Source organism: Gallus gallus, chromosome 1 (assembly GCF_016699485.2).
Source record: "Gallus gallus isolate bGalGal1 chromosome 1, bGalGal1.mat.broiler.GRCg7b, whole genome shotgun sequence".
NCBI lineage: Eukaryota > Metazoa > Chordata > Aves > Galliformes > Phasianidae > Gallus > Gallus gallus.
Genome location: NC_052532.1, coordinates 85,191,536 through 85,218,285, shown reverse-complemented (window position 1 = coordinate 85,218,285; position 26,750 = coordinate 85,191,536). Strand labels below are relative to the sequence as shown.

At 40.4% G+C, this 26,750-nt stretch overlaps 1 protein-coding gene across 4 annotated transcripts; it reads right to left on the bottom strand.

Moving 5' to 3' along the window:
• Positions 1–98: 98 nt before the first annotated feature.
• On the bottom strand, positions 99–24,526 carry ADGRG7 (adhesion G protein-coupled receptor G7). 4 transcript variants are annotated; one of them, XM_416607.5, is made up of 16 exons: positions 24,407–24,526; positions 21,278–21,385; positions 17,993–18,124; positions 17,052–17,161; positions 14,764–14,919; positions 13,964–14,055; positions 12,137–12,255; positions 11,939–12,052; positions 10,435–10,595; positions 8,534–8,683; positions 7,172–7,284; positions 5,189–5,550; positions 3,936–4,017; positions 2,740–2,901; positions 1,794–1,950; positions 99–355 (listed from the first exon to the last, which is right to left on the bottom strand). In XM_416607.5, exons 1-16 carry the CDS (start codon positions 24,513–24,515, stop codon positions 131–133), a joined length of 2,352 nt encoding a protein of 783 aa, XP_416607.3. In that variant the 5' UTR covers positions 24,516–24,526; the 3' UTR covers positions 99–130. The 4 variants fall into 4 exon arrangements, with proteins under 4 accessions (XP_416607.3, XP_015152401.2, XP_040560943.1 ...); XM_015296915.3 differs by lacking the exon at positions 1,794–1,950; XM_040705009.2 differs by lacking the exon at positions 8,534–8,683.
• Between the last annotated feature and the right edge of the window lie 2,224 nt (positions 24,527–26,750).

Here is a 26,750-nt window from a genome sequence, read left to right as displayed (position 1 = left end):
TTCTTAAAATCTATTCCAAGCTACCTGCAGTTGGAACAGTATGTCCATCATTCGATACCAGTGAGATCTACATAAAGCAAGCCATGAAAAAAAAAAAATGTGGGATTATATTTAATATATTTACAGGTTTCTAACAGCTGTTAGGGAGAGTAGACAAGGAAATATTTTCTGTAGGAATCTCAGATAATCTGAAAATTCCCTGGGTATGCTTTGCAGGCTGTGATTTTGAAACATGGTAAATTTCTGAATGCAGATAAAATTGTATCCCTGGTACCCTCAAAACAGAAGACACTTCAGAAACTTTTTTCTTGAAGATTGGTGATCTGAAAGTGTACAGAATACAAATCTGAAGTCCCTATGGAAAAAAACAAAAACAAAACAAAAAAAAAAAACCAAAAGCACAGCATTAATGTTTTGTTGAGAAGAGATTAATTAGAAGAGATTAATTAGTATTATTTGACCTGAAAAAAATAACTACAAAATAGTTTTCAGCAACCATTAACAATGACATTAATACCTTGAAATATAAGAATTACTTTAACCAGGACAATCGTTCCGTATTACTATGAAATTGCAGCTAGAGTTACCTCATTTGCACATTGCAGTGAATTAGTTTATATGTCTTCTAGTGAATAGGATGAATGTAAGACTTGCCTGACTCTTAAGCAATAAATGTGACTGGTGTACCCTGTCATCATTTTCAGCAGATATATATGGAGGCAAAGCAGGACTGCAAAATTTATGTTCTGAGTTCTCATGTAAAGCATTAATCAAGAGAATCCCGAGGGGGAAGGAGGGAAAACAAAAACAAAAGCTAATTCTTTGAAACAGATTTGTATTCTGTCTCTGTTCATGATTTCAGTTTTAAATCACAGAATCATGTAATCATAGAGTCATGGAATGGTTTGGATTGGAAGTGACCTCAAGGATCGTTAATTTCCAACTCACCTGCCACAGGCAGGGTTGCCAAACACTAGACCAAGGACTCGATCACATTGCCCAGGGCCTCATCCAACCTGGACTGGAACACCTCCAGGGATGGGGCATTCACAACCTCTCTTGGGCAGTCTGTTCCAGCACCTCACCACCCTCTCTATGAAAAACTTCCCTTTGACATCTAATCTAAATTTTACTTGCTTTAGTTTAAACTCATTCCCTCTTGTCCTGTTTCTAACTACTCATGTAAAAAATCACTGTATCCATTAGTATAGTAATAATCATATCAGGAATTTTTTGCAGGGAGAGTTTGCAGATCTGATCCCCACTGATATGCAGGGTCTCAGTTTTCAGTAAATCAAGATGACAGTAAACAAGATTTGGGGATGAAGGAATTGTGGGAATTGTCACATATGTACAGTTAGCTGTTTCACAGAAAACATTTACTAATATATTAATGAAGTATCCATTATTTCATGTACTTCATATGCCTTATATGAATACAAAGTCAAGAATTCTTAAGGTCTGTGTTACTCCTGGGGGAAAACGAGGCAGATGCTTTCCTGCAGGGCTTTATTCAGAATCACTATGAAAGTTCTCAAGGCATAAAATTCTAGTTACTTCCTCTAGATGCTTTTCCACAGCTGACAAGGAAGATTTTTCCAGATATTCACTCTGAATATTGTATTGCTTTGGAGACCAGAAAGACAGCAGCCCTGTCTGAAAATATTCTGAATCTGCGTTCCACCAAGTCCTCCACTCTACCACCATTCATTCAATAAATGGATCAGACATATTTGTTGGGGTTTTTTTTCCATTGTCTGAATTGTTAGTCTCAGAATTGCTAGATACTTTACCTGTGTAGCATTAAAAATGCAGAATGCATAGCTGAAAAACAGATTCGTTTCCTCATGACTTATTAGCATGAGGTAACCGATCGTCCAGGTGATTCCAAGCACTACAACTATAGAGATAGTGGCAGTCATCTTTTTCACGAGTGAATCCTTTTTATTCCTAGAAAAACACACACACACACACACAAAAAAATCCTTCTCTATATCATTTAATCTCTTTTTGAGTTTATACTTTCTAATTTACATACTAAGGGCTATGTTGCAAATATCTGTTATTCAGCTGAGTCGAGAACATATATCTTACTACATCTGTTTGGGGTATCGTCTAGGAAATAAATTGAGAAAAAGAAATCTGCCCAAGCATGTATGAATAATCTGTCTTTGGAATATCTAGTGTGGCTGTATATTTCTTTGATTAAAATGTGGGGTTTACCAAGGCAACATGAAACACTGCAAATTAGCATGTTAGCTATGATAAGATTTTTAGAATAACTTCAATCCTAATGTTCACAGTTTTCAGTATAAGGATTAGCTGCCATTGAAATTTGGATGTCCAGTTTTTCTTAAGCCCAGAAGGAGTCAGAGATATGGTATTTCAGTCTACTCCATCTATTAAAATTGTATGTAAAAGGAATGAAGTGCAAAACTTTGTTGAATAGGTTCTTTGGGACTAGTAAACAGTAAAGCATAACCTTCACTGAAGCCAAGTTGAGTAACATGGCAACCAAAACCAAAGCGGTGATGGTTAGGGGGGAAGCCTGCAATGTGCTCATTTATGTAATAAATTTATGTTAAGAGCTAAATAAAGCTCTAACTGCTTTAAGGGTGCATTTCTTTGAAACAAAAGATTTTCTCAAAATCTGAGTTTGTAACAAGAAAGTCTGAGCTTTTAACAAGAGATGGAGGAATGTACGTTCTGAAAGATCTGAGGAATTCTATGCCACCTTACCTTGTCAGATTCTTGTTCTCCTTCCATATCACAGAAACAATGATCTCGACGAAGATGATAATGTTAAAGAGGAGTATGAATGCTACTGGCAAAAGGAAGGACCAGAACATGGGCTTTTTCATGCTGAAATTCTGATTTTGATCCAGGGCTGCAAGCCAGCAACTTTTAATATAAAAAGAGGCAGTTTCAAAAGATTTGTTAGGCACATTGTTCAATACACCAAAACAAAACAAAACAGTTGGCTGTTTTTCATCCTGAGGGACCTCATAGGGCTTTCTAGCCCTCTTCTGTCTCTGAAAGGCAATCACTGCTCGACAACAGGGCTTTCAGTCATGTTTCTTTGGGGGATGCCAGTGATTTATCAAATAAACTGCAGAGGTAAATATTACAAAGCGGCATCTAGCTAACCAAATTGGTGTCTATCTGCGATATACAAGTTTAGAGTAAATATCACAATAAATCTGAAGAGCAAAAGGAAAAACTTTACAGACAAAGGTTGAAACAAAAGCAGGAGCAGCTTCAGGAGGGTAAAGTTACCCTGCAACCATATTTACCTCCTTTTTTTTGTTGTTGACAAATGATTGCAAGCTAGATGTCAACACTCTCTATATCAGTACAATGAGATGACCACCACAGAATCATAGAATGGCTTTGTCTACCCTTATATAATCATGTGCAAGGGTGTATGTATTTCTGAAATAAGTCTTACTTTTTCCTGTATCATCCACTATCACCAAGGAACACTGCAAGTCTATAGCCTGCTCTGGGGTGCTGGCATCCACATGAATGCAGATATGAAAAACATACAGTATTAAGGCATATAGCTACACTCACCAAAAAGATTTTAAATAAATCAGAGGACTACGTTTAAGTACTGAAATGCAGTTATGCACTTAAGTTATGGTCTTCAATTTCAGTTTCTGTAAAACTGTCTACAACTCCCATTTAAAGCCATAGGAGGTCTTGCAGGAGGATTCAGGGCAGATGCAGATCCAGCATCCCACATTCTTAGTGAGGAAAAGCTGCAATTCCTTATAATGAAAGTTAAGTTTGGGTGAAGAATTTTGTGGGTTTTTTTTAGTACAGGCACTTAAATATACAAAATAATATACTAACGATAAACCTGGGGTGGTGTTAATAATAAGCCATCACATGAGGTATACGATAGCAAGTACTGTAATGATACCCAAACTTACAATTCTTCCTGTCGGTAGTTTAAAGCTTTCCCTTCTCCATAAGTAGCTCCAAGTGTTATTGCAACTACTGCAGCAGGGACCCCTAATTAATAAGAGAGACATTGGCTTGTTATTGTTCAGTTACATAGGTGTGCCTTATCTCCATTCTACATAAGTAACTTCTTGCCTACTCCCTCCTTCAGCCCTACTGTAGATCTTCCAGACTGCCAACTATTGGCTCGAAGTCTGAAAAGCAGTGAGTCAGAATTGTGCTCTTTCAGAAGTGCAAATAGTATCAGGACAGTGAAGAACCTGATGCTGGAGAACAGTGATGTGCGGCCAGGCAGCTTTCACTGAACATTTTCTGACTTGCATATGCAGTCCAAATTCTAGAACAATTCCAGAAGAATTGTTTTAGATAAATTGTCTCTGCCCCTACCCAAATGCAAAAAATAATAATAAAAAAAATCAGGATCTAAGCTGCTTGGTAGATGCCATTAGAAACAACATAGCACACATGCTGAATACACAATGTGGAAAGGGCAGATAGTCCTGTGTACTGTATTAGAACAGATTATTGAAGGAGGCTGTGGTTTTTACTTTACCTAGTGGGCATCTAACTGCATTCTTCAGTCCTCCAAATAGTTTCCTTTCAGCCTACAGTGTTGCTGCTAATTGCTATTACTGTTTTAAGAACGCACTCTTATTAATATTAATACTTAATATTATATCATTACATAATATTAAGACATAATATTAATGTTATTGATAGTAATTAAAATATAATATTAATAACATTCTTACATAATAATAATACATAATATGTAACAAATTATGTAAGTCAGCCCATGTTTTTGGATGTATGCAAGGCTGTGGTGGAGGTCATGAGGTATCTCAGAGAGAGCTCAATGAAGAATTTGAGTCTATATATGCAATCACTGTATCTGAAAAAAAAAATCCTGTAGTTGACAGAAACTGATTGTTGAATGCCTTGATTACTGTAAAGATTTGTCCTACATGCAATAGACGTTTGTTGCTGTGCTGGTGAATGAGCTCTGGGTTTCAGTGCTGTATCGAGACAGTGAAAACAAGCTTAGCTTATACCAGTTCAGTAAACTGTAACAGGGGATTATTTATTAAACCATATCGCCTAAACCAGAGAGATATCGATTACAGTTCCTCGCTACTGATCTGCTATTTTATACTTCTCTCTGGCTGTACTATGTACTGATACTTTGGTAAGAGTTGGAAATATTTACAACTGTAAATCTTACCCCATCCGATTGCTGACATGGTTACAATGAAGTGTCCAGGAAAGGGTTTCATGGTTCTAAGCAGCAGTAAGTACAGTTGTGCGGAATTGAGTGCTGTCCACATAAATGTTGCCAACAAAAAGTAGTGCAGTAGGACAGCCACAACCATGCACCAGGCATCTGCAGGAGGATCTACCACATCAGATGTGAGTATGGTATTAGTGGTGGTGTAAGTACTGAATTGCTGGTTATTTCCACTGGTATCACTACTGTCTTTCCTGGCATTGTGGTTTTCAATTCCAGAGATGAAGATGATGTTAAAAATTAGCATGGAGAAACAGAGACTCACTAACATCCACGTTATAGATGACTTTCGTGTTTTCCTATTTGTAGGAATATAGTTAGGGCGAAAAAAAAAAAAGGAAAGCAAAATAAGAAAGATTATAAAACACTTCTTCATTCAAGTTGATGTCAAAAGCAAGGTAGAGCTTAACACATACATAGAAAAAAAACAACACAGTAACTTGTCTGCGGAATTCCACACTGTAGTTACTCTTAGACAACTCATCTAATTCATCAGTTTGGTCTGATTTTAATGAGAACAGAGAAGGCCCAGCACCTTCTAGGAGTGGGCCCGTTCCAAAATGATTTGGGATGCATGTAATTTTTTTCACTTTTCTCTTTTTAGAATCATTTTCTTCAGTGTTCAGAGGTGAAATAGCATAAGACAAGTATTTGTAAACAACCATAATAGAACTCTACTTCCAAGCTCTGTCTAATAAACGCATTTAAAAACCAGAGTCTGGAAGCTCCTAAAATCTTAAATACATTGACCTTGATGGAATTACTCCAAATTTACATTCATTCAAGCAAGATGAGAGTTCTTAATGTATGAGAGCTACAGCTCTGTTGGCATGACTTTGCTCCTTGCTCAAGGAGGAATCATGACACCATTAATCCCAGACAAGTCCATCTAGAAAATCTGTGATAATTGTAAATGAATGAAATAATTTATTATAAAACTGTAACACAAGAAGCATACGTAGCCTGCATTACTATATATTCATGATGTTTTGAAATCATCTGTTTCCTACAGACATTTTATAAACATGAGACAACAGAGTATATAAACTATCAAACAGTAGGCAACAGAAAACAGAGAAATGTTTAAATAGGATAGAAAGAAGAGAAACTTAGGAGTGATTTATATTTTTCCACATGACCGCTAAAAATCAAAGAGCAAAAAGAGTGGACTGAAACGACTAGCACTGAATGAAGATACAGGCATATTCATAACTAGTGAGAAGAAGGATAACTGATCAGATGTTGTATGTAGTAGCCAGGCATGAGATATACAGGAATATAAGAAACGGGTCATACTGGTGAAAGATTACTTCACATTTTTAAAGTAATTAATGAGAACAAAGAAGCAAATGCCTCATTGTGTGGTGTGGATCAATGTAGCCATAATACAGCTGAGAAATGACTGACAAAGGTATTGACCGAGATATCAGAGAGGCAGGGAGCATGCTGTTATTGCACAACAGTAATAGCAGACCACCACTACCCCCATGGGGACTGAGCAAATGTCATGCTAATACATAACTCAGAGATCACATTTGTAGTCATGATCGTGGGAGACCATAGTAAAGGGATAAACCCTTGAGTTGGTCTTCAGTAGCACACAGTGCTTGCTTTATTATCTTATAGCTGGTGAGCTGCCCTGTAGTAGCACTCCTGCCATTCCTAGATTGAACGTTTGTGTTGGAAAAACAGAATACAAACCATCCACCACAGTTAGGTGGCATGCCATAGCTTCTTGTATATAGACATCTCATAACTTCACCAACCAGTAAGACACCTTTCTAAGCTATGCATGACAATTAGATTGTTTTTTAATACTGTCTGCTGATCAATAATGCAGTATGCTCCAATCTGGAGCCCCCAAATTACATACAGAGCAAAATATTGTAGCTTAGCACAAAATACAGTTTTACATCTTACCTAGTGAATATTTGAAACAAAATAGTAATGGTGAGACCAGCAATGGACAATCCAACACCAACGTAAGAGATATACTCCAACGGCTTAGCATATTTATATTTGATCTGAAAGGCCTAGAAAACAATTTGTATCGGTTGTAAGATAAAAAGAGATCATTTTCTTTGTAAAATTTGTTTCTATTTGCACACAGAAATTAAAATGTTTTAGTAAAGCTATGACTGTTGCTAGCTACTGCCAAAACTTTCAGATCACATAAAATTATTCCTGACATCAAAACAGGAGAAGCTTGTGAAGAACTGCAAAAGGAGATTTAAGAAAGCCAATCAGATGTTCAGCAAAATAGCAATTGAATTATTCATAAAGTAATGTAAATCAGCATAGACTGAAAAGAATAGCTTTAACTTTTCATACTGACGTGCATTCTGAATTTTGACTTTGAGTTTAAGGTCTAAGAGAAGATGTTGTGAGGAATTCTAAATCAAAACCAGCCTTTGTATAGTGTCAATAAAGCAGTAAGCAAAATGTAAATGTAGTCAGAGAAACAGAAAATACTGTTAACTTTGCTTAAATGAATGGAAATCTTCTCTTAGAATATAGTCATTTTATGCAAATAACAGCATGCATATCATAAAGGGAAACAAGTAAATTTTATAAATATGGAAGTGCTGTTCTGTGCAGGCAGAGTAAAAAGAAACTGAAATCCTTACACTCAGAAAGTGAGTGACTACCAGTACCTGATGCTACCCAGAGGGTATTTTGTTCTGAGAAGCAGAAGCCAATACTGGCAGAATAATGAAGGATGGAGACAGTCATACCCAAATAGTCTTGTAAGTATAAGAGGGCATTATAGAAAAATAAATGATAGTAGGTTTAATTTTTCTAAGTAAATTGTTGCTTATTAACATATAAGCAAAGTGCCAAGTGCTTTGAGATGTTTGTCCAACACAAGGTAGTACCACAGCTAACGCAGATCCCAAGGTACTCTGTTATTGGTGTCAGGGCACCTTACGTTCCAGCTCAGGTGTAGAGCTGGGAGCTACCACAGCAAGAGGGGGGCCACCACTTCCTTGCAGCTTAGGTGCAAAGTCAGGTGCACTTAGCCAGGCTTTATGCCAGAGGAAGCCAGGATGCACCCATACCTTTGGCCTTCCATCATCCTGGGGAACATATGTCCCAGTTTGCCAGCTCTGCCAAAGGTCAGAGACAAATGGGTACATCTTCAGCTGCTGTTCCTTCTAGCTCAGCACCCTCCAAGCCAGGGCACTGCACCCAAGCCCTTATAAGCCAGAGAACAATTGCAAACCAATAATAAAAGAACTACTGCACCAGACTCTGTCCATCTGGGAAAGATTAATGCCCTACCATCAAAACAGCAAAATTAGTAGTGTGATTGCACTTGCATCTCAAGAATTGGTCTCTTCCTTTTGTACAGCCTGCGGTGCTCCAGTCGTTGATAGCATAGTCCCAAAAGACACAGGCATGATCACGCAGCTGAAGTTCGGATGTGTTGTACTATGGAATGGGGTTACAAGAAGAAAAATGGGCTAAAGAAACACAAACAGATATGCACCAGTGTACAATTGTCTTCTGAAAAGAGATCTGACAGCTACTAAGAGATTTCCAGGCATTCCAGTGAGCTTTATGAAGGATATCAGTAATAGCTGGCTTTTAGAACTCTCAGTGTCCTTTCTCAGTCAAGACTGCCAATGAAATTTCTATGAATTATTCAGGTAATTACAGTTCAGATAAACATCCGCACAGCACTAAATAAAATTCCAAGAAAGTCTGCATAAGCCAAACAACAGTTACCAGATATTAGAAATCTTAAATTACTGCCGGTTGATAACTGCTGAATCCACACTGTAAAAGGAATAAAAATATTATAAATCCTGCAAGCCATCCCTTGCCCTTGGCACATGGCTTGCTCACAGACATAGGTCAACTTGCATGCTGTATTTTTCAGGCAAAACACTTCAGCATGTTACTGCAATTTGAACTGTTTTTTTGAGAAGCATTAAACACCTTGAAGAGCAAATAAATATTAGAAGTAACCTTATTCACAGTATATGCAGTTAAATGAGACATAAATGTAGGAGTACAGAAAAAAGTATTTTTCCACCTAACAGACATTTGTTTCCCAGAACACTTAACAGTATATGGAGTATACGTAACAGTATATGGTGGCGATTACTGATCTTTTGTACTCATGTACTGAAGCCTTAAAAACCTTGTCACGTGACTTAGATATCTTAAGAAGAAGCCAACTATTGTTTTCTGGAGGAAACATGCTAAAAATGAGTATACATCATCTATGTGAAATGGCCACTCATTTCTGGAAAAAATGCAGTAACATCTGGAATAATTTCCTCATGGAGGAAATCGTAGAATCATAGAATGGCTCAGGTTGGAAAAGGAACTTAAAGATCATCTAGTTCCAATCCACCTGCCACGGGCAGGGTTGCCACCCACCAGATCAGGCTGCCCAGGGTCCCATCCAAGCTGGCCTTGAATGCCTCCAGGGATGGGGCATCACAGCTTCTGTGGGCAGTCTGTATGCCAGTGCCTCACCATCCTTTTAGTAAAAAATTTCCTCCTAGTATCTTATCTAAAACTCTGCTCTTTTTGTTTAAATCCATTCCCATGTAAAAAATTGGTCTTCCTCGTGTTTATAAGCTCTTCAGAGGTACTGGAAGGCTGCAATGAGGTCTCCCCTGGAGCCTTCTCTTCTGCAAGCTGAAGAAGCCCAGCTCCCTCAACCTTTCCTATAGGAGCCCTTTTATCATCTTCATGGCCCTCCTCTGGACCCACTTCAACAGCTCCACATCCATCTTATGACTGGGGCCACTGACTTTGTTGCAGTCCTCCAGCTGGAGTCTCACAAGGGCGGAGTAGAGGGGGACAATCACCTCCCTCTCCCTGCTGGCCACCTCTTTTTTGATGCAGCTCAGTTCAGAATTGGCCTTTTGGGCTGCAAGACCACGCTGCTGGCTTGCATCCAATTTTCATATACCTGAAAGCCCAAATCAGAATCCAGCAGACTCTCTCAACTACTTATTGCCACAAATAAAGGTGGTATGCCATAAAAACAAATAACAACAACAACAACAACAACAACAAACTCACGAACATCCTCCTTCCCACAAAACAAACAAACAAAAAAACCCACACCTCTACTTATATCTCTTTCTGAGTATTGAAGACAGGTAGTAGGACAAGGACAGCCTCTGGTCAAACTGAGCACAGCATTTCAAACAGAAGCTTACCTTGGGATTGAAGGCTATTTCAACACCATTGGCTCTTCCGCCATCAATATTGCCAGAAACAATTTGTTTAGATAAATTATTGTTACTCCTATAAATCCTTGACTGGAAGAGTTTGTCATTTTGATAAAGGACAAAGCCAACTCTGCCATCATTTGACGAACCTTCGCTAGGCAAACAGCAAAGAAGATATAGATATCAGAGAAGCTGGTGCCTTAGAAGAAGCCTATTCTATGCTGCTTCACATATCCAGTATTTACAGCAGATTTTTGTCAAGATATTTAGGTAGACTCCATTTAAGATGTAGAGAAGAGTTTCTTTTCCCATAAATCTCAAAAGATTCATCTTCAATTTTTGCTGCAGTGGAATGTGAAAACAATTTCCTTTCTCCTAATGCCATTTCTGAGGAAAAACATCGGCAATGAGGATAATATCCTAAATCCAGATACATATACACACTCAAAATGTCCAGGCTTTTGGTATTATGAAGTAATAAATAGTAACAACAAGGACATTTACAACTGGTAGGAAGTCATAAAATAAAATAGATCGGCTGCTCTTCTCACTTCAGACCCAGTTTTTGGACTCTGTTTCTTTTGATTTAAATTACGAGTCTTAATTTCTGCTGAAGTAAGAAAGCAAAAATTGTGTTTTATATAATTGATTTCATTCTTAGTTTTCTACTTTTATCATGAAAGAGTAACATGATTTTATAGCTATGTCATAATTGTGCATTTAATACTGAAAAAATTTTTATTTTTAATAGGCTGTGAATTCAGTTGAACCTTCTTGAGAGAAGTGTTACAGGCATTACGATAAAGACCTTAAATGATCACACTGGTTTTCCACAGGATCATTGTCAACATCAGTGAGCAGGATGGATGGGTGATCTGTTAATGAGCTCTTCCATGCTTGTTTTATTCTCGTTGCTGTGTATGTGTGGCTACCTTTATCTCTTTGACTGTTTTCTAACTCTGATAAGAGTTTTTTCTGTTCATTTCCCTGTGGAGGAAGAGTGTACATAATGGGCAGCTGGAAAAATCCTGTGTGCCTTTAAATACTATCCCAACACACAGATGTGAGAACAATATGTACTGGCTGACACCTGACAGCAGGAATAATTTTAGTTGAAATGGCTGATGACTTTGGATTTCAGACAAGATACGTACTAGATTTTGATCTTTATATCTGCAGAGATTTGGTCAAAGATTCATTACGTGCTGAATTTTTAAAGAACAAAACAAGTGAAAAAAAAAAAAAAAACCATGCAAAGCTTTCTATCCATTACAGGCACATCTGCATTAATCTATAAGTAAGATCATCTAGCTCATTTGACATGTGCGTTTTTGTGCCATTATATATGGTACCAACATGCATTAAAAACGTTGTTATAAAAAAGTTTGCATTCAGGTACAGGTTTTCTTAAATTTATTTCCAAAGCATGTTTTTAGGGAATATTCACTCAAAATGTTGCCGGGTTCAGGTTTCAGTAGGTGAAAGAACTTACTGTTACTCTTAACATCGAGCAGTATCTGGACTTCAGTACTCAGTTCACTAGTAAGCCCAGGGACATTTTCCTGTATTTCTAGTTTTGTTGATGGAAAATATCCCAGGGTTGTATCTAGAAAAATTAACAACATCTGCGTTAGAATTTATGGTACATACCTCCTTGTGCTTGTAAATCCAACAACGTGCCCAAGCTTACCTCTCTGTACCAAAAACAGAACTGTAGAGGAGTTCGGTTTCAGTGGAGCAGACTGGACTGCAACGTTGGGCTGAGTGACATTGCCCATCAAAGAAAATTCTTCCATTGTTTTTGTGAGGCTGCAATAAAATAATGAGTGGGAAAAAGTCACCTCTAGTTGTCACAAAGAGCCATTGGCTCAGCTCCTTCTCTGGCGCATCAGGTAGAGTGAAGAGGGTGTACATGTTCCCTCTAACAACAGGGGAAATCCTGCTACTTTTGAAGTCAACGGAAACATTGCTTTCTAACATCAGGAGAAGCAGTATTTAGTCATACATGCACCTGGGAATTGGGGCAGTGTGAAATCTAGCATGCAATCAAGTATGAAACAGTTTGTTAGGTAAGTCAGAAATTTCTAACAAACGCAGGAAGTTGCTCCTTTGTGGAGAAGGTGTTGATAGCTTTCTCTTTCCACATGCTACAAATCGCAGTAATACTTCAGACTTCTGTGAAGCGCAGTGAAATAAACTGGAAATGTTTTTAAGATTTTTTTTTTATCTTTATCAATGACATAGACGATGGAATCGAGTGCACCCTCAGCAAATTTGCTGACGACACCAAGCTGAGTGGTGCGGTTGACACGGAGGAAGAAAGGGATGCCATTCAGAGGGACCTTGGCAGACTTGAAAGGTGGGCCCGGGTGAGCCTACTGAGGTTCAACACGGCAAAGTGCAGGGTTCTGCACTTGGGCCAGAGGAACCCCGGGCATCTATACAGACTGGAAGGAGCAGTCCTTGAGAGCTGCTCTGCAGAGAAGGACTTGGGGGTCCTGATGGATGACAAACTTAACATGAGCCAGCAGTGTGCTCTTGCAGCTCGGAAAGCAAATGGTATCCTGGGCTCCATCATGAGAGCGGTGGCCAGCAGGGGCAGGGAGGTGATTGTCCCTCTCTACTCTGCTCTTGTGAGGCCCCATCTGGAGTACTGTGTCCAGGTATGGAGCCCCCAGTACAAGAAAGACAGAGAGCTGTTGGAGAGGGTCCAGAGGAGGGCCACAAAGATGATCAGAGGGCTGGAGCACCTCCCCTACGAGGACAGGCTGAGGGATCTGGGCTTATTTAGCCTGGAGAAGAGAAGGATGCGGGGTGACCTCACTGCAGCATTTCAGTACCTGAAGGGAGCCTATAAACAGGAAGAGAGTAAATTCTTTGGAAGGGTAGATAACAGCAGGACAAGGGGGAACGGTTTTAAGTTGAAAGAGGGAAGATTTAGGTTGGATGTCAGGGGGAAGTTCTTTAACAGGGGAGTGGTGAGGTGCTGGAACGGGCTGCCCAGAGAGGTTGTGGATGCCCCATCCCTGGAGGTGTTCAAGGCCAGGTTGGAAGGGGCCCTGGCAACCTGGCCTAGTAAATGGGGAGGTTGGTGGCCCTGCCCAGCAGGGGGGGTTGGAGATTCATGATCCTTGAGGTCCCTTCCAACCCAGGCCATTCTGTGATTCAGTGATTAAGTGGCAGCCATACCAGCTGGTAGGTTAGTCCACCATGTAAACTCCTATCTGTCCACAGACGATACTGTGAAACTTAAACGATTTGCCAAAACTGCTGGTGACAATCAACAACCAAACTGGAAAATTCTGAAAGTCCCCACTCCTCATTCCCAGTCCTCATTCTTTATCCAAAGCAGAAAAATTCAGCCAAAATCGTTGGTATAGATTTACTGAACCAATCAAATATACACTGGAGTTGAACACTGGAGAAGTTTTCATATGTTCATGATGATTTTCATTCTGAAACACAAGGGAAAATGCTGTTTGTTAGATCTAATGAAAATGGCAAAGGCTGGGGTTACCTTGCTGTAACATTGACAAGATTATTGTTGTTGAATTCTGTTTCATTGGCATCCAAGAGCTGGCTCACTGTAGTTAAAACTGCCACAGATGCCTGAGACAAGAAGAAAAAAAAGGTACTGTTGAAAAGCAGTTAAAATAAAGAATCCCTTGACACACAGTGAGTGTCCAACCTTTTCGCTTGCCTGAACCATGCTGAATAAAGAGGAATTATCTTGGGCCACATATAAAATATATACTAAAGTTAACGTATATAACTATCAAAACTTAAATTTAAATTCTTTATTAAAACATTAAAAAAAAGAGCAACAAAAACATAAAAGTAGGGGGTCGGACATGTATGTAATCTACATAGTGCACTGGCAAAGTAAGACTGCAATAGACATCTCTTGAAAATACATGCTGTGGAGTAAAGAAAATATAGGGCGTAACTAGAGAGAATATAAGCTTAGAGCCAATGGTTCACATATACCACACTTCTGTTAACTTAGAGAAGATTAAATGATGAATTTAAACATCAAATGATGCTAGTATTAGAATTCCAGATATGGACAAGTCCATACAATTGATAAAACCAAATTTACATTGTGCTTTGGGACCTGAAGCAGCAGTGAAACTACAAAAATGCACTCAGGGCCACTGAACCACTAAATGGCAAAATGGATGCATTTGGTTGTGTTGTTATGTAAAGTTAATTGGAAGCACTCTGGAGAGAGTTCCTTGTGCTGACGGAGGGGAGAGAGAATCCACATCCCAAATTTTAAGCCATAAAAAACTTTTTTTCTGTCCTATTAATGCTCACCTGAGAATCTTCTGAAACGTTTGGTTTTCTTAGAATCTGCACTGCGATATTTGCAGCAGCAGAGATGTTCTGCGTTGTCAGTTGACTGGGAATGGAGGTAAGGATCTGAGTATTACTTGCAATTGCTGAAACACTGCTGGTGTCTGCAATTTCCACCTATCAGGGAAATGCCATTCAGCAGAAAGAAAATAAGAAAGGGAAAAAAGATTCATCATTTTAATAACATTCTTACATAAAATCAAATTATACGTGTAGCAAAAGAGGAGTCTGACCATGTCTTTCTCCACTCCTTCCTAGCAGGTGGCTGCAGACAGTAATAAGGCCTCCTTGAGCTTCTGAGTTTGCAGACTTCCGCCTGCCTTTCACTATTCCTTGAATAACCAGAACTGGATTTTTTGAAAAGCCATGTGAAGAACTAAGGAATGTCATGCAGAATAGCAGTGCTTCTTAGCACAGCACTCATAAGCTGGACTGAGAATACTGTCCTCACTTATAGCACATTGTAGGGCATCAAATTGGAATAAATATAGAAAAGGAGAAAATATTCCAGTGCTGGAGGTAATAACAAGAATTTTTAGAAGCTCTGGATGGATCTGGATGGAATCAGTTAGCACTTAATGTGCAGAGCATAAACGTCTGTAATATCTTAGGCATGCAAACATACACACACATAAAATAAGGCATTATCTGTACATTACATGAAGGCATAGCTAGGAGACAGTAACATTTAAGGGTGTGCTAATCATCAGAAGAATACTTTTCATAGGTTATAGAGATTGACTAAACGCTGTACTAGGTCATCCCTTTTCTAAACTATTACGTTATCAAAAACAAGTTTAATTAAATCACGCAAATTTGAAGAGTTTCTACAGCTCAGAGCAGTAGGAAAGTAAGGTTAATGTGTTGCATACGGAGGAAAGAGTTTTTTATCTATAGTTACCAGGGATTTACTATTTGATTTGATAACATCAGGATGTGCACCATGTACACTGTGAACACGTATGCCACTGTTCTGAATTGTAGCATTGCTTTGTATTCATAGTAAATATTTGCACTGACAGAAATAAAACCCTTCTAAATCTGGCTCGTGGATCACTAGAATAAACATCTCTTTGGACTCTTAGTGTGCATCTTCAGAACCTGGGCTGGCCTAGGTTCACTAGATGGCAGTACAACATAAAAAATCACAACAAAACTAAATCGCTGATGGCAGCAGAATAACTTTATTTTGCAACCAAATCTTGTATCTTATTATTCTAAACAGCTGCTACTAATATACATATATGTTGCTGCCCAGAGAGATTATGGAGTCTCCTTCTCTGTAGATATTCAAGAAGCCTTCCTGTGTGACCTGCTGTAGGGAACCTGCTTTAGCAGGCCTCCAATGATCTCCAGAAGTCCCTTCCAACCCCTACAGTTCTGTGGTTCTATGATTCCGTGATTCTGTGATATTATTACAGAGAAGATTTTACTTGTGATCCATTTAATGAAAGTTATACACTAGGAAATTATCTTAGTCTCAAGGATTCAAGCAAAAAAAAAAAAAAATAATTAATAATCAGCTCTCCTAGAGGAGCTGTAGCTGGTTTCTTTTTCCTTTTTCCTTTTTCAATTGGAACTAGTAATAGGGAATAGAAGAGTAGAAGCAGAAGAGGAGTAGTTGCTGTATGTAGCATGCATAGTCGTGTTCAATGTCCCACGTTTTTGGGGTATGGTAGAGCTAAACCTTAAAGCAAAGCATAAGGGTTTATGGTTTTATCAGGAGCAGCTTGTCATTCATAGAGTTATTGAGGGAAAAGGGTGTTTCATCCATGCTCAACTTATCATGGGATTGAATGGAGAGGCTTTGCTCTTAATCCTTCCTAACAGTGTTAGCACCACTGTGTTCTCTCCCGCTGGTCTTCTTCAAATCCCTTCCAGTTCCTCCTAAGTTCAATATCCTGGGTCAACACTGCTTCTACCTTCTGAGGTGTTTGCTGTGAAATGAGAACCTGAGGGAGGAACTTCCAGGCTGGTTAGGTAATATGAAATGGGATGCTGTGTTCAGGCAAAAACAAGCAAAATGAAATAATCACAGTTGGAAAAAGGCCATTTGCAAAACAGACACATCCCAAGAATTCCTCTGCAGATACGGTCATGGCTCATTTTTCTTTCTGTGAAGTTTTAAGAAATGTAACACAAATACACACTTCCTGCCTCAGGTACCTACTGCATTTTTTTTTTTAATGTGATGCTGCAGAATCTCTGCCTCTCTTTAAAGAGCATGTTAAGATATAATTGAAGATTACCCGTAATGCTAGAGAGTCCAGATTTTCATTACAATTCAGAATACTGGGAGGCTCTAAAACAGGAATTATTCCCCTTCTGGAACACAGACGGACTGCAATTGAAGAGTTACCTGTAATTTTGTAAAAAAACCCAAAGATATGCATTTAGTACTGAAGTGTTTGCTTACATGCACTTGCCTTCATTGGGAAGCGAAATTGTACAGTGGGTGTGACTGTCTGGTGTTACTTGTTGTTTGCATATAAAACATATATCTCTTGGGATTACAAGTGTCCATCAATCACTGTTCTTTTTTGAACACGTTTTGTATTCAGACAAAAACTTGTCACAGTTGCCGAAATTACTCCTGCCAGATTCAGATAAGTTTTAATATGCTAGAGCTATAGAAACACTTCTTTTATACCAGAGACAGACATCAACACTAAACCATCTGAAAAACTGTGTATCATATCTTGAAAAACATACTCCAAAAGTCACAAAATAAATAAAAAGGTCTTGTGGAGATCCATGCAATAGGTACTCCTCTGAAAGGTCTTGAAAGCTTGTATATGTTACTGGAGTACTCTGTACTTCCCCAGATCTCTTCTGTGAGAAGCCCAAATCCTGCTTTTTTTCCTGATTTAAGTGATATCAAAATACAACCACAGTTCATGGAAAGTGTCCTGAATCCTAGCGTTAGGTAGTAAGTTATAAACAGATAATTATTCTATCAAACACCTGTTCATTAGTGACATGAACTGACTCTCAGCCAGGTTCTGAACAGGCATGTATATGGGTATCATATCAATTACATTTGAGGCAGAAGACTGTGTGGATAGATTTATGCTCCTGCTGCCTGAGCTCTGCTTTAAGCAGAAAGCTCTGATCTCCTGCTCTAATGAGCTTATATCTTTCACAAACCTTACCTTTGCTTTTGGGAAGCAGAAGTGAAAGGAACACATACCATTCACAGTGTTAGGTTCACACTTCTCTTTGGAGCTGCTGTATTTACCCACTACAACTCTTTCAAAAGTAAGGTTTTTTATAACGTTTTCAGAAATGTTCACTGTGTAAACACTGTCTTCACAGAAGTTAACTGTACAGAAAGAAGAAAACATATTCCGATCAAACATTTTTAATAGATGGAACAATTTTCAAAAATAAAACGTTAGTGAGACAATAGAAAGTCATTGAACATATTGCCTTAAAGGAGATAAATGACTGTTAAAACAGCTAGGTCAATCTTACCTAAAACCAAACTGCTATAAGAGATCCTCATGAAGTCACTAAAGACATAAAAGCTCATAACTTTTACTATCTGCACTATTTTCACTGCCTCAGCCCTGGTATATTTCAGAAAGTTGATAAAGCTTCACTCTCAGAATCTTGTTACCCAGGCCTTAATTAGATTTGTCACTTAATGCCACAGAATACAGAAGAGGGGGGACAAAAATCCAAATTTACTGCAAACGAGACTACAACAATTAAATAGGGGACAGTCTTTGGTGACTGAAACAGGATGTCTTAGACGTGGTTGTTGGAATGAGAAGCGGTGGCTCAAGAAGGCCCCCTCATGCCACCCCAAACCCCACACCTTTGCCAAACACTTCATATTGGCTGCTTCTACAGGCAGGATGGTGAACTTAGTAGACCTGTGGCCTGACCCAGTATGGCAGCCTATTGCATTCTTATGACATGCCACACTGCTGTAACAATGCAAACTGACCTTGCAACGTTGCAAATGCTTGAAAATATACCACAGCATGGTCTAAGGATTTGCAGGATCTTGTACTTTTGTTAATTGAGACCACATTTCAGGTGACTGTGTCCCATTAGCAGGCATTAGACAAAGAAGAATATTTATGGTCCTGAGAGGGCTGGCACTGCCTTCCTTGCTAAGTCACATAACTTTCTGTGGATCTCATTTTCTATAGGTTCTGCTTTTCCTCAACCAGAGGTCTCCTTGTCTATACCCATGTCCCAAGTGGATCAGCATTTGCCTTTGCTGGTTACTCTGAGGTCTTCACTGGGCTGATCCTCAGATTTCTCAAGGCTCTTCTTTATTGAGGTGAGAGCTAATGGCCTTAATTTGCACCAAGAGAGGTTCAGATTGGGTATTAGGAAAAATTTCCTCTCAGAAGGAGTGGTGAGGTATTGGAACAGTCTGCCCAGGTAGGTGGTGGAGTCACCATCCCTGGAGGGTTTCAAGAAAATAGTAGATATGGCACTGAGGATATGGTTAGGGGGCATATGGTGGTGACAGGTTGATGGCTGGACTAGATGATCTCAGTATTTTTTCCAACCTTAATTACTCTATGATTCTATGAGGTTCTACCGTTAATTGTGTCAACAATACCTCTACCTCACTGCAAGTTTAATATTGCTCATGGATTTGCTGAGACGGTCTACTGTGCCATTATTCAGATTGTTTATGAAGATACTGAGCAAAGCTGGCCCTAGAATCAACCAGCAGGTTGTCTTAATTTTCCTGTATGTCAGTCAAGCCATTGATAGTACACTTTGAGCTCAGCCATTTAGTTAATTTCCACCCAGCTAATGGTCCATTCACCCTGCTTGTACATTATCACTTACCAAATGAGAATGCTGAGGGAGACAATACCAGAGGCCTCACTAAATACAAGGTGTCTCACACCTGTCACTCTCCTGTTGTTTACAAAGCCAGCTATTTCCTACAGAAGGCAGTCAGGTTGCTCAAGCTAGAATTGCCATTTGTAAAATCATACTGACTACTCCTAATTATTCTCTTGTCTTTCACATGCATGGAAATAGACTCCAAGAGAATGTAATCCAGAATCTTCTAGGGTCTGAGGTGAAACTGACTGGCTTATGGCTTCCCAGTTCTCTTTCTTTAAGTATGGGCATAATACTGGTCTCTTTCAAAGGACAATGGTTTTAAACTGAGACAGGGGAGGTTTAGGTTAGATATTAGGAGAAATTTTTTCACATAGAGGGTGGTGAAGCACTGGAACAGGTTGCCCAAGGAGGTTGTGGATGCCCCATCCCTGGAGGCATTCAAGGCCAGGCTGGATGTGGCTCTGGGCAGCCTGGTCTGGTGGTTGACGACCCTGCACATAGCAGGGGTCATGATCATTGTAGTCCTTTTCAACCCAGGCCATTCTATGATTCTATGAAATGACATGGATAGCTGGGAGTGGCTAGGAAAGACTGACCAGCCCACTGGCAAGTTGAATTTGTCAGGAAGGGAGAATAACAAACAGATGGGCACTATAAACTTGTACAATTTACAGCAGATCAAATACCCAGAGAACAGCCAGAGAATACCCAGAGGAGAGGACAGGAAATTAGAATTAACATCATGATTTGTTTCCAGTGCTGAAATCCCAGCCTATTTCTCTGAACTATTCTGTTCAAATGTTCCAATGCATCATGAACCTGTCCAACCTGTCATTGTTTGCCAGATGTTCTACCCAGCCCTTCACAAGGAAGCAGTACGGCAGACCTGAAGTTTTCATCTACCTAGCATCCTCACCAAGAATATTTTCCTGGATAAACTGCAGACCTTGCAGCATCCATCTGAAAAACAGAGTGAGTTCATTTGACAAAGGGACAGCTGCACAGCTAGCCATGTGGCAGCCTACCTGCATGTCAGAGTGGCCACAGTGCAGGTTGTTAACTCCAAAAGTGTGTGCTGGGTGGTCTTACCAGCCCTGGTGATCATCTGGGAGCACCCCCTCCATTTACACCAGCGCAGAGATGCCGTGCTGTGGCAGAGGAGCCTGAACTGGGAGGCAGCCAGGCCAGTGCTAGACCAAGTGTCAGAAATCTGATTCCCCCAAAGCTTGTGTCTGTGGTAGCAGGAACTAAGGATACTGTGTTCCCATCGGTAGTGCAGAGTACTGAGCTGAATAGTGCCCTCTTGGCACTGGCAAATCCAGAGAGAGCAATACTGGCCCCTGAGATCTGACTCAGATTTTCAAGTCACTGTGATGTTCAAACAGAGGAATTCAGACAAAGGCCAAATTGGCTAGAAACAGACCACAGGCAGCTGAAACCCCTAATATCTTCCCCAGATATATTACTCATTCAAAAGAGTGACAGAAGTGGGTGAAAAATACAGCCTCACCAAGCAAGACGAACCGCGTCACTGCTTGCATGCCTGACCCTGCTGAGCAGGGCTAAGGAGACAGGAGAGGAGTCAGCAGCTTCCCAAAGCAGAGGGAACCACAGACATAGCACCAATTGCAGGTGCTGCCTTGCTTATACTGACCTATATCACAAAATGGTCCTGCCCACTCGCTGGGGCACACGCAGGTTCTATCCTGGCAGAATCCACCATTGAGGCAGAAGCAAGGAGGTGCCACAGGTCCTGTAGTTTCTGTGTAAATAATGTAGATACACATAAATAAAAACACGTAAAATATACATGCATATGAATAATTTGATGAGGGGAAGAAACAAATACGATGCTGATTTCCTTGGATCTTCATCTAAAAAATATTTCATTCTGTGATCCACAGGCTAGCACATACTCAGACACTAGTTCATCCTTATCCCCAGTAACAGTGCTGTGAAAGTGGAGTCAAAGCTTTCCAAAATTAATCTGCATTCCCACAAAGACATAGGCAGGAACTGTTCTGTGTAGCTGCCAGAAGAGTAGGAGCGGTGATGGTGTGGGCCTTCAGTCTGCAAGAAGCTCAAGCTGTTGAATATGTGAAAAGCCCAAATTGCTTCTGCAGGGTCTCACAGGAACAAGAGGGCAAAAAAGGGCCACAGATTCCCCAGACCCGAACTGGTAACAAGCAGAGGGATAATCAGACATCCAAGAATCACAGAGAGAGATTCTGATTTAAGCCAGGAACCATGGGATAACACAGATAAAAATCCATGCCCTGGTCTCAGCCACAGCTTCTATTCACACTCCAGGACAGGTGCCAATTTTCATTCTGTCTTTTGGCAAGAATAGAGGGCTTTGTCTGAAGTAGTCATTGCACAGGCTGCTGCAGCTTCAGGAAACAAAAAAGCAGGATATATGCAATAGCAGTGAAACTGCTGATCTCAGAAACTTCTGAATATGCCACAATATTGGCAGTGTTCAACAAGCTCTGGAAAAATGCAGGCTTCTCAAAAAAAAGGCACTGGAAAATCCTGAATGGCTAAGGAGTGTTCTGCAATAGAAAGTGCAGTAGAGAAGTCATTGGTGGATCTCAAGCTTTGAGAGACGGCTTGAAGACATGGGGAATTCCCCATGAACTAAGACTTCCTCTCAGTTTATCTCACTCAGTCCAGAAGGGGAGGGTGGAGTTTGGAGTCCATCTGTAACATTCACAGTGAACGTAGTGCTCTGAGTGCAGTTTATTCCTTGAAATTATACAGAAAGATGAAGCTGAGACTTACCAATGGATATGACATTTTAGTGTCTGTGTTTTGAGATGCTGGCAAAGGGAATGAAGCCAGAAAATGTAAAAGTTAACAGTGCTGTCAGGAGCACGTGTGCTATTGTATATTCCTCATGTTCTCACTAAGACTGCTTAATTTCTTACATTTTAATGGGATTCATATAATTAGAAGATCATTGCAAAATACAGGGGATCTGCCACGTGGCTGGGGTAAGTCAGTTCTAGGCAAGCATTGCTCAACTCTTGCTCATGTCGTTGCTATTTAGTATTTGTATTTCAGTCTGCCTCAGCTATGTCTCAACCAGATGTCTATGATGCTAGTGGAATAACATCTATGGGAAGCTAGGTAATGTCTCCACTAGCCATCAGTTGTCCAAAACATATGGTTTCTCCGCTGGAAATCTTGCAGAAAAGGAAAGGAAACTCATGCAGCAATTGAGAGCTTGATGGCCCCACCTCAGCACTTGCAAAGGAGGGCTCTGTGAGGGCAAATTGGGTGGATATTTGAACTGCTCATGCTCCATTGCCCTTTTCTGGAGCAACTTAGCAGAGGACCAGGCCTTTCAGAGGAATCCCTTTGGGCCTGGGAACTCACAAAATACCTGGGAATCTGTAGCACAGTTCCAGGCCTCCATCTTGTTTGGTGAACTTGTGCCTGAAGCAGACATGGTGTACAGAATCCCTAAAAACAAAGCTGCAGGAGTGCTGCCTTGCCTTGCAAATGCATCCAATTCTGGGCTGCCTACAGGAAAGTAGGGGAAGGTGAGCAACCAGGGCAGCCTTGGGCTGGAAGCACTGATGGTGGTACTTCTACAGCCGAGAAGGCTGTTAGGATCTAACTTTCACGACTGCCTTCCACACAGTAAAACTCTTAGGCCTAAACAATAGTGGCATTGGCTTAAAAACATAGGATTCTTCTGTTTTCATTTTAAGTTTCAGAAAACATATTCTTTTTATTTGGCTTTGGCTTTTAAGTTTTGCAGAAATTAATCATTTCAAGAATCACACTGATTTTGACTGTATATACTTTTAAATCAAAACTAAGATTGTTGCATCATACTACCTCATCAAGAACTTTTTATTTTGTCGTGTTTTGTTCTTAAACCAAACATCCCAGGAACTGCTAAGGCTGGTACCTGCAGTTAAAGTTTGGAAAAAGAAGAAACGCTACACCATCTACACACAGCAAGTGCTGCATCATGTGGGCACAAAGATATCCTCCATCCTTGAAGTGACAGCAGTTTACAAGTTAAGCAATTAATATTTACTTCTGTGTCATTTTGTGTGTTTAGGTATGTTCCCTCCCAGCAAACATCTGATAAACCACCTGAAGCAAATATAACCTCATGTATAGGAATGTAAACTTTTCTCCATTCCTCCTCTTAGCCTCCAGTTACATCTGACTTTTTGCTGAGCAAGCAGCAAGGAATAGAAGATTCTCTCTATGAACTTTATTTCTATATATGTCCACGTATGAATTTGTATCATATCAATTTATTGAGTATTCTGCTGAAATGAAACCTTGGCAAATTTTCTGCTTCAAGTTCGTACAAGGAACTGTTTTCAGAGGGTACAGTGACCTGGTTTTCAGATACAGAATATGTAAATCAGTGTTTCCTATATTCCTTCCACGAAGTTTTCTATAATGCAAATTGTAATAAAGTCATGGACAGGTGCTACACAGCACGTATTGTTTATATGGTGTTCCTTATCTTGTAAAGCGCGATAGTAACACTTTAAAGCATGATTTACCAGCCTAGCAAGAGCTTTGGTTCTATCTTTTGAAAAGTAAACCAGATTTCTACCAGAAGAGTGGAAAATATTCAAGACAATTCTCCAAAGCTGTGTCAGAGAATTAATTAAACAAGACAGACATTTCCACCTAAAAGGCCCAGGGCAGGGATGAAGCTAACACTAATCAAGTTTAAGCACTTCAGAAAAGGCAGAAGAACACGGAGAGCTTGGATAGAGCTCAAATGGTGCTGAGCTGTATTTCTTACCTTTGTGAAACCTGACGACAAGCTGCCAAATGCACAGGGAACAGAGGGTCACAGTCACTGCACAGCAGGCAATCCCAAGCAACACTCTCTCCCAGTGGAGTGAAGGCATGTTGCGGTGCCGAATGTCTGCTGTGCTATAAAATTATATTATACATCCATAACCTCGTGATTGATAAACCATTAACTGCTACTTGCCTACCGCTAGAACTTTAACCTTTTCAGTTCCATCTTGGAAAATGAAACAAACACAAAAGCACACGTATTTGTAGAGAAGTAGTACATAATTATTTCAAACATTTTTCACCCCACAAAATATCTCACTTATAAAGACATTATATATCAAGTATTCTTGTTGCTTGGAGCAGGCACCCAGCTATGCTTGTACTAACAAGGCCAGAGACCATTTGCTGTGTGTGCCAGGTCCACAGCCGTGCTGGTGGACCTATTCTCCTTCCCAACACAGCACCCCAGTACACATCAACACGGCTTCTGGTCCCCAAACTAGATCTGCCCATGGTCCCAGGACACTGCCTGGCGTGGCTCTACCCTTGCTGGGCAGGGTGTTAACACCAGAGGCCGGTCAGGGCCACTACCAGAGTGCTAATGGCGGGGAAGCCAGGGGCCTGAGGGGGGAGGCGGGAGAGGAAGAAGAGGAGGTCTTCCCCTGGTGAGAGGTAACGGAGATGGAAACACTGACTTTATTAGGGCTGGCCAACAACAGGCCTTGGTGCTTAATTTCAGCAGGGTAGATGGCACCTCCAAGCCATGTAATTGGGACAGGTGGTGAAGCAGGGACTACTCAGCAGCTGCCCCTACCCCTGTCCAGGCTGGTTGCTGCAGCCACTGCAAAGGGCCTGTGCCCATCTGACAGAGGGTGAGGCCCTGGCACACCATGGTGCAACCACCAACAGCTAAATAAGAGATATACAGAATCGTAGAATCTTTTGAATTGGAAGAGACCATTAGCGGTCATCTAGTACAACTCCCCTGCAAGGAACAGGGACACCTACTAGAGCAGGTTGTTCATAGCCCAGCGCAGACTGGCCTTGAGTGTCTTCAGTGATGGGTCGTCCATCACCTCTCTGGGCAACCTGTGCCAGTGCTCCATAACTGCTCTTAACACAAAAAAAGCCCTTTTCTCCTTATATCCAAACTAAATCTCCCCTCTTTCAGTTTGAAACCATTTCCCCTTGTCCTATCAAAACAGGTCCTGCTAAAGAGTCTGCTCCCTTCTTTTTTATAGCCCCCCTTTACATACTGAAAGGTCTCTGCCAGGTCTTCCCAGGGCCTTCTCCTCTCCAGTCTGACCAGCCCCATCTCTTTCAGCCTGTCCTTGTAGAAGATGTGTTCCATCCTCTGGATGATTTATGTAGCCCTCCTCAGGATGTGTTCCAACAGATCTACATCTCTCCTGTACTCAGGACTCCACATCTGGATGCAGGTGAGGCCTCACCAGTGTAGAACAGAGCAGAACATGGGTAGTAACCTCTCACTTCTCCCCATCTGAAATTGAGGTGTCATCTACCTCATCCTTGAAGGGATTCTGGATGCAAACCATGGTGTCCCTGGGGGAGAGCCTCACTGCATCATCTCTGCATCTCCACCATTAAATGCGGTCAGTGAGCAGGCAATGAGGCAAAAGGGAATAGAACCTGTGTCGTTGGGCTCGTGAGACTTCTGTCTCATCCAGATAGCATGAGGAAAGGAAAGAAAACACTGGAAAAACATACACAAAAAAATGTGAAGAAGAAAATTTACAACACAGGAACTGCTAAAACCAATATTCTCTTCATGCTATCGTCTCCTACTGGCAAATTTAAAGGTAGGAGATTAATGTCAAAAAGAGGAGGCAAGCAGAGCTATTTAAAAAAATGTTTCGGAATAAAGACTGTCATTTTGTCATTGGTAACCAGTGAATGAGTCCCTGGTATATGAGCAGGAACAGTGCCCTGCTCTTACATGGTGTTCTTCCTCAGCAGCTCTTAGGAAGGGAAGGGGGCTTGTTAGGCTTCTTTACCTGCAGAAGCACTTTCTTCCCAAGTTTAGAAACTGGTCTCAAAAAAAGGACTTGTGTAGAGATAGTAAGAGCAAGGCAGACATAGACCGGGCATTCTGCTAGGAAAGTGAGTCACAGAATAGTCCAGCAACATGGATTTAAGCTACCTTCATTATAGACCCAACTGTGAGGATTATTATTAAAAGCATACCCAGCTCCTTCATCAAGTGTCCTTTGCTCTTAGAAGTGCTTCTGTGTGATAGCAAGGGCCTTGTGTACTCACAGAGATAGCAAAGCAGGAAAGAAATAAAAACTAAATTCCGTGTTTACTAATGCTGCCCTTACTGT

Bases quoted from the DNA above. Each gene is read 5' to 3' on its own strand.
- ADGRG7 (XM_416607.5), bottom strand. From the start codon at position 24,515: ATGCCTTCACTCCACTGGGAGAGAGTGTTGCTTGGGATTGCCTGCTGT. The intron at 12,256-13,963 runs GTAACCCCAGCC...ATTTTATTGCAG, and splicing joins CTTGTCAATGTTACAGCAAG to CCTCACAAAAACAATGGAAG. The intron at 7,285-8,533 runs GTAGGGCATTAA...ATTGTTTTCTAG, and splicing joins CTAATTTTGCTGTTTTGATG to GCCTTTCAGATCAAATATAA.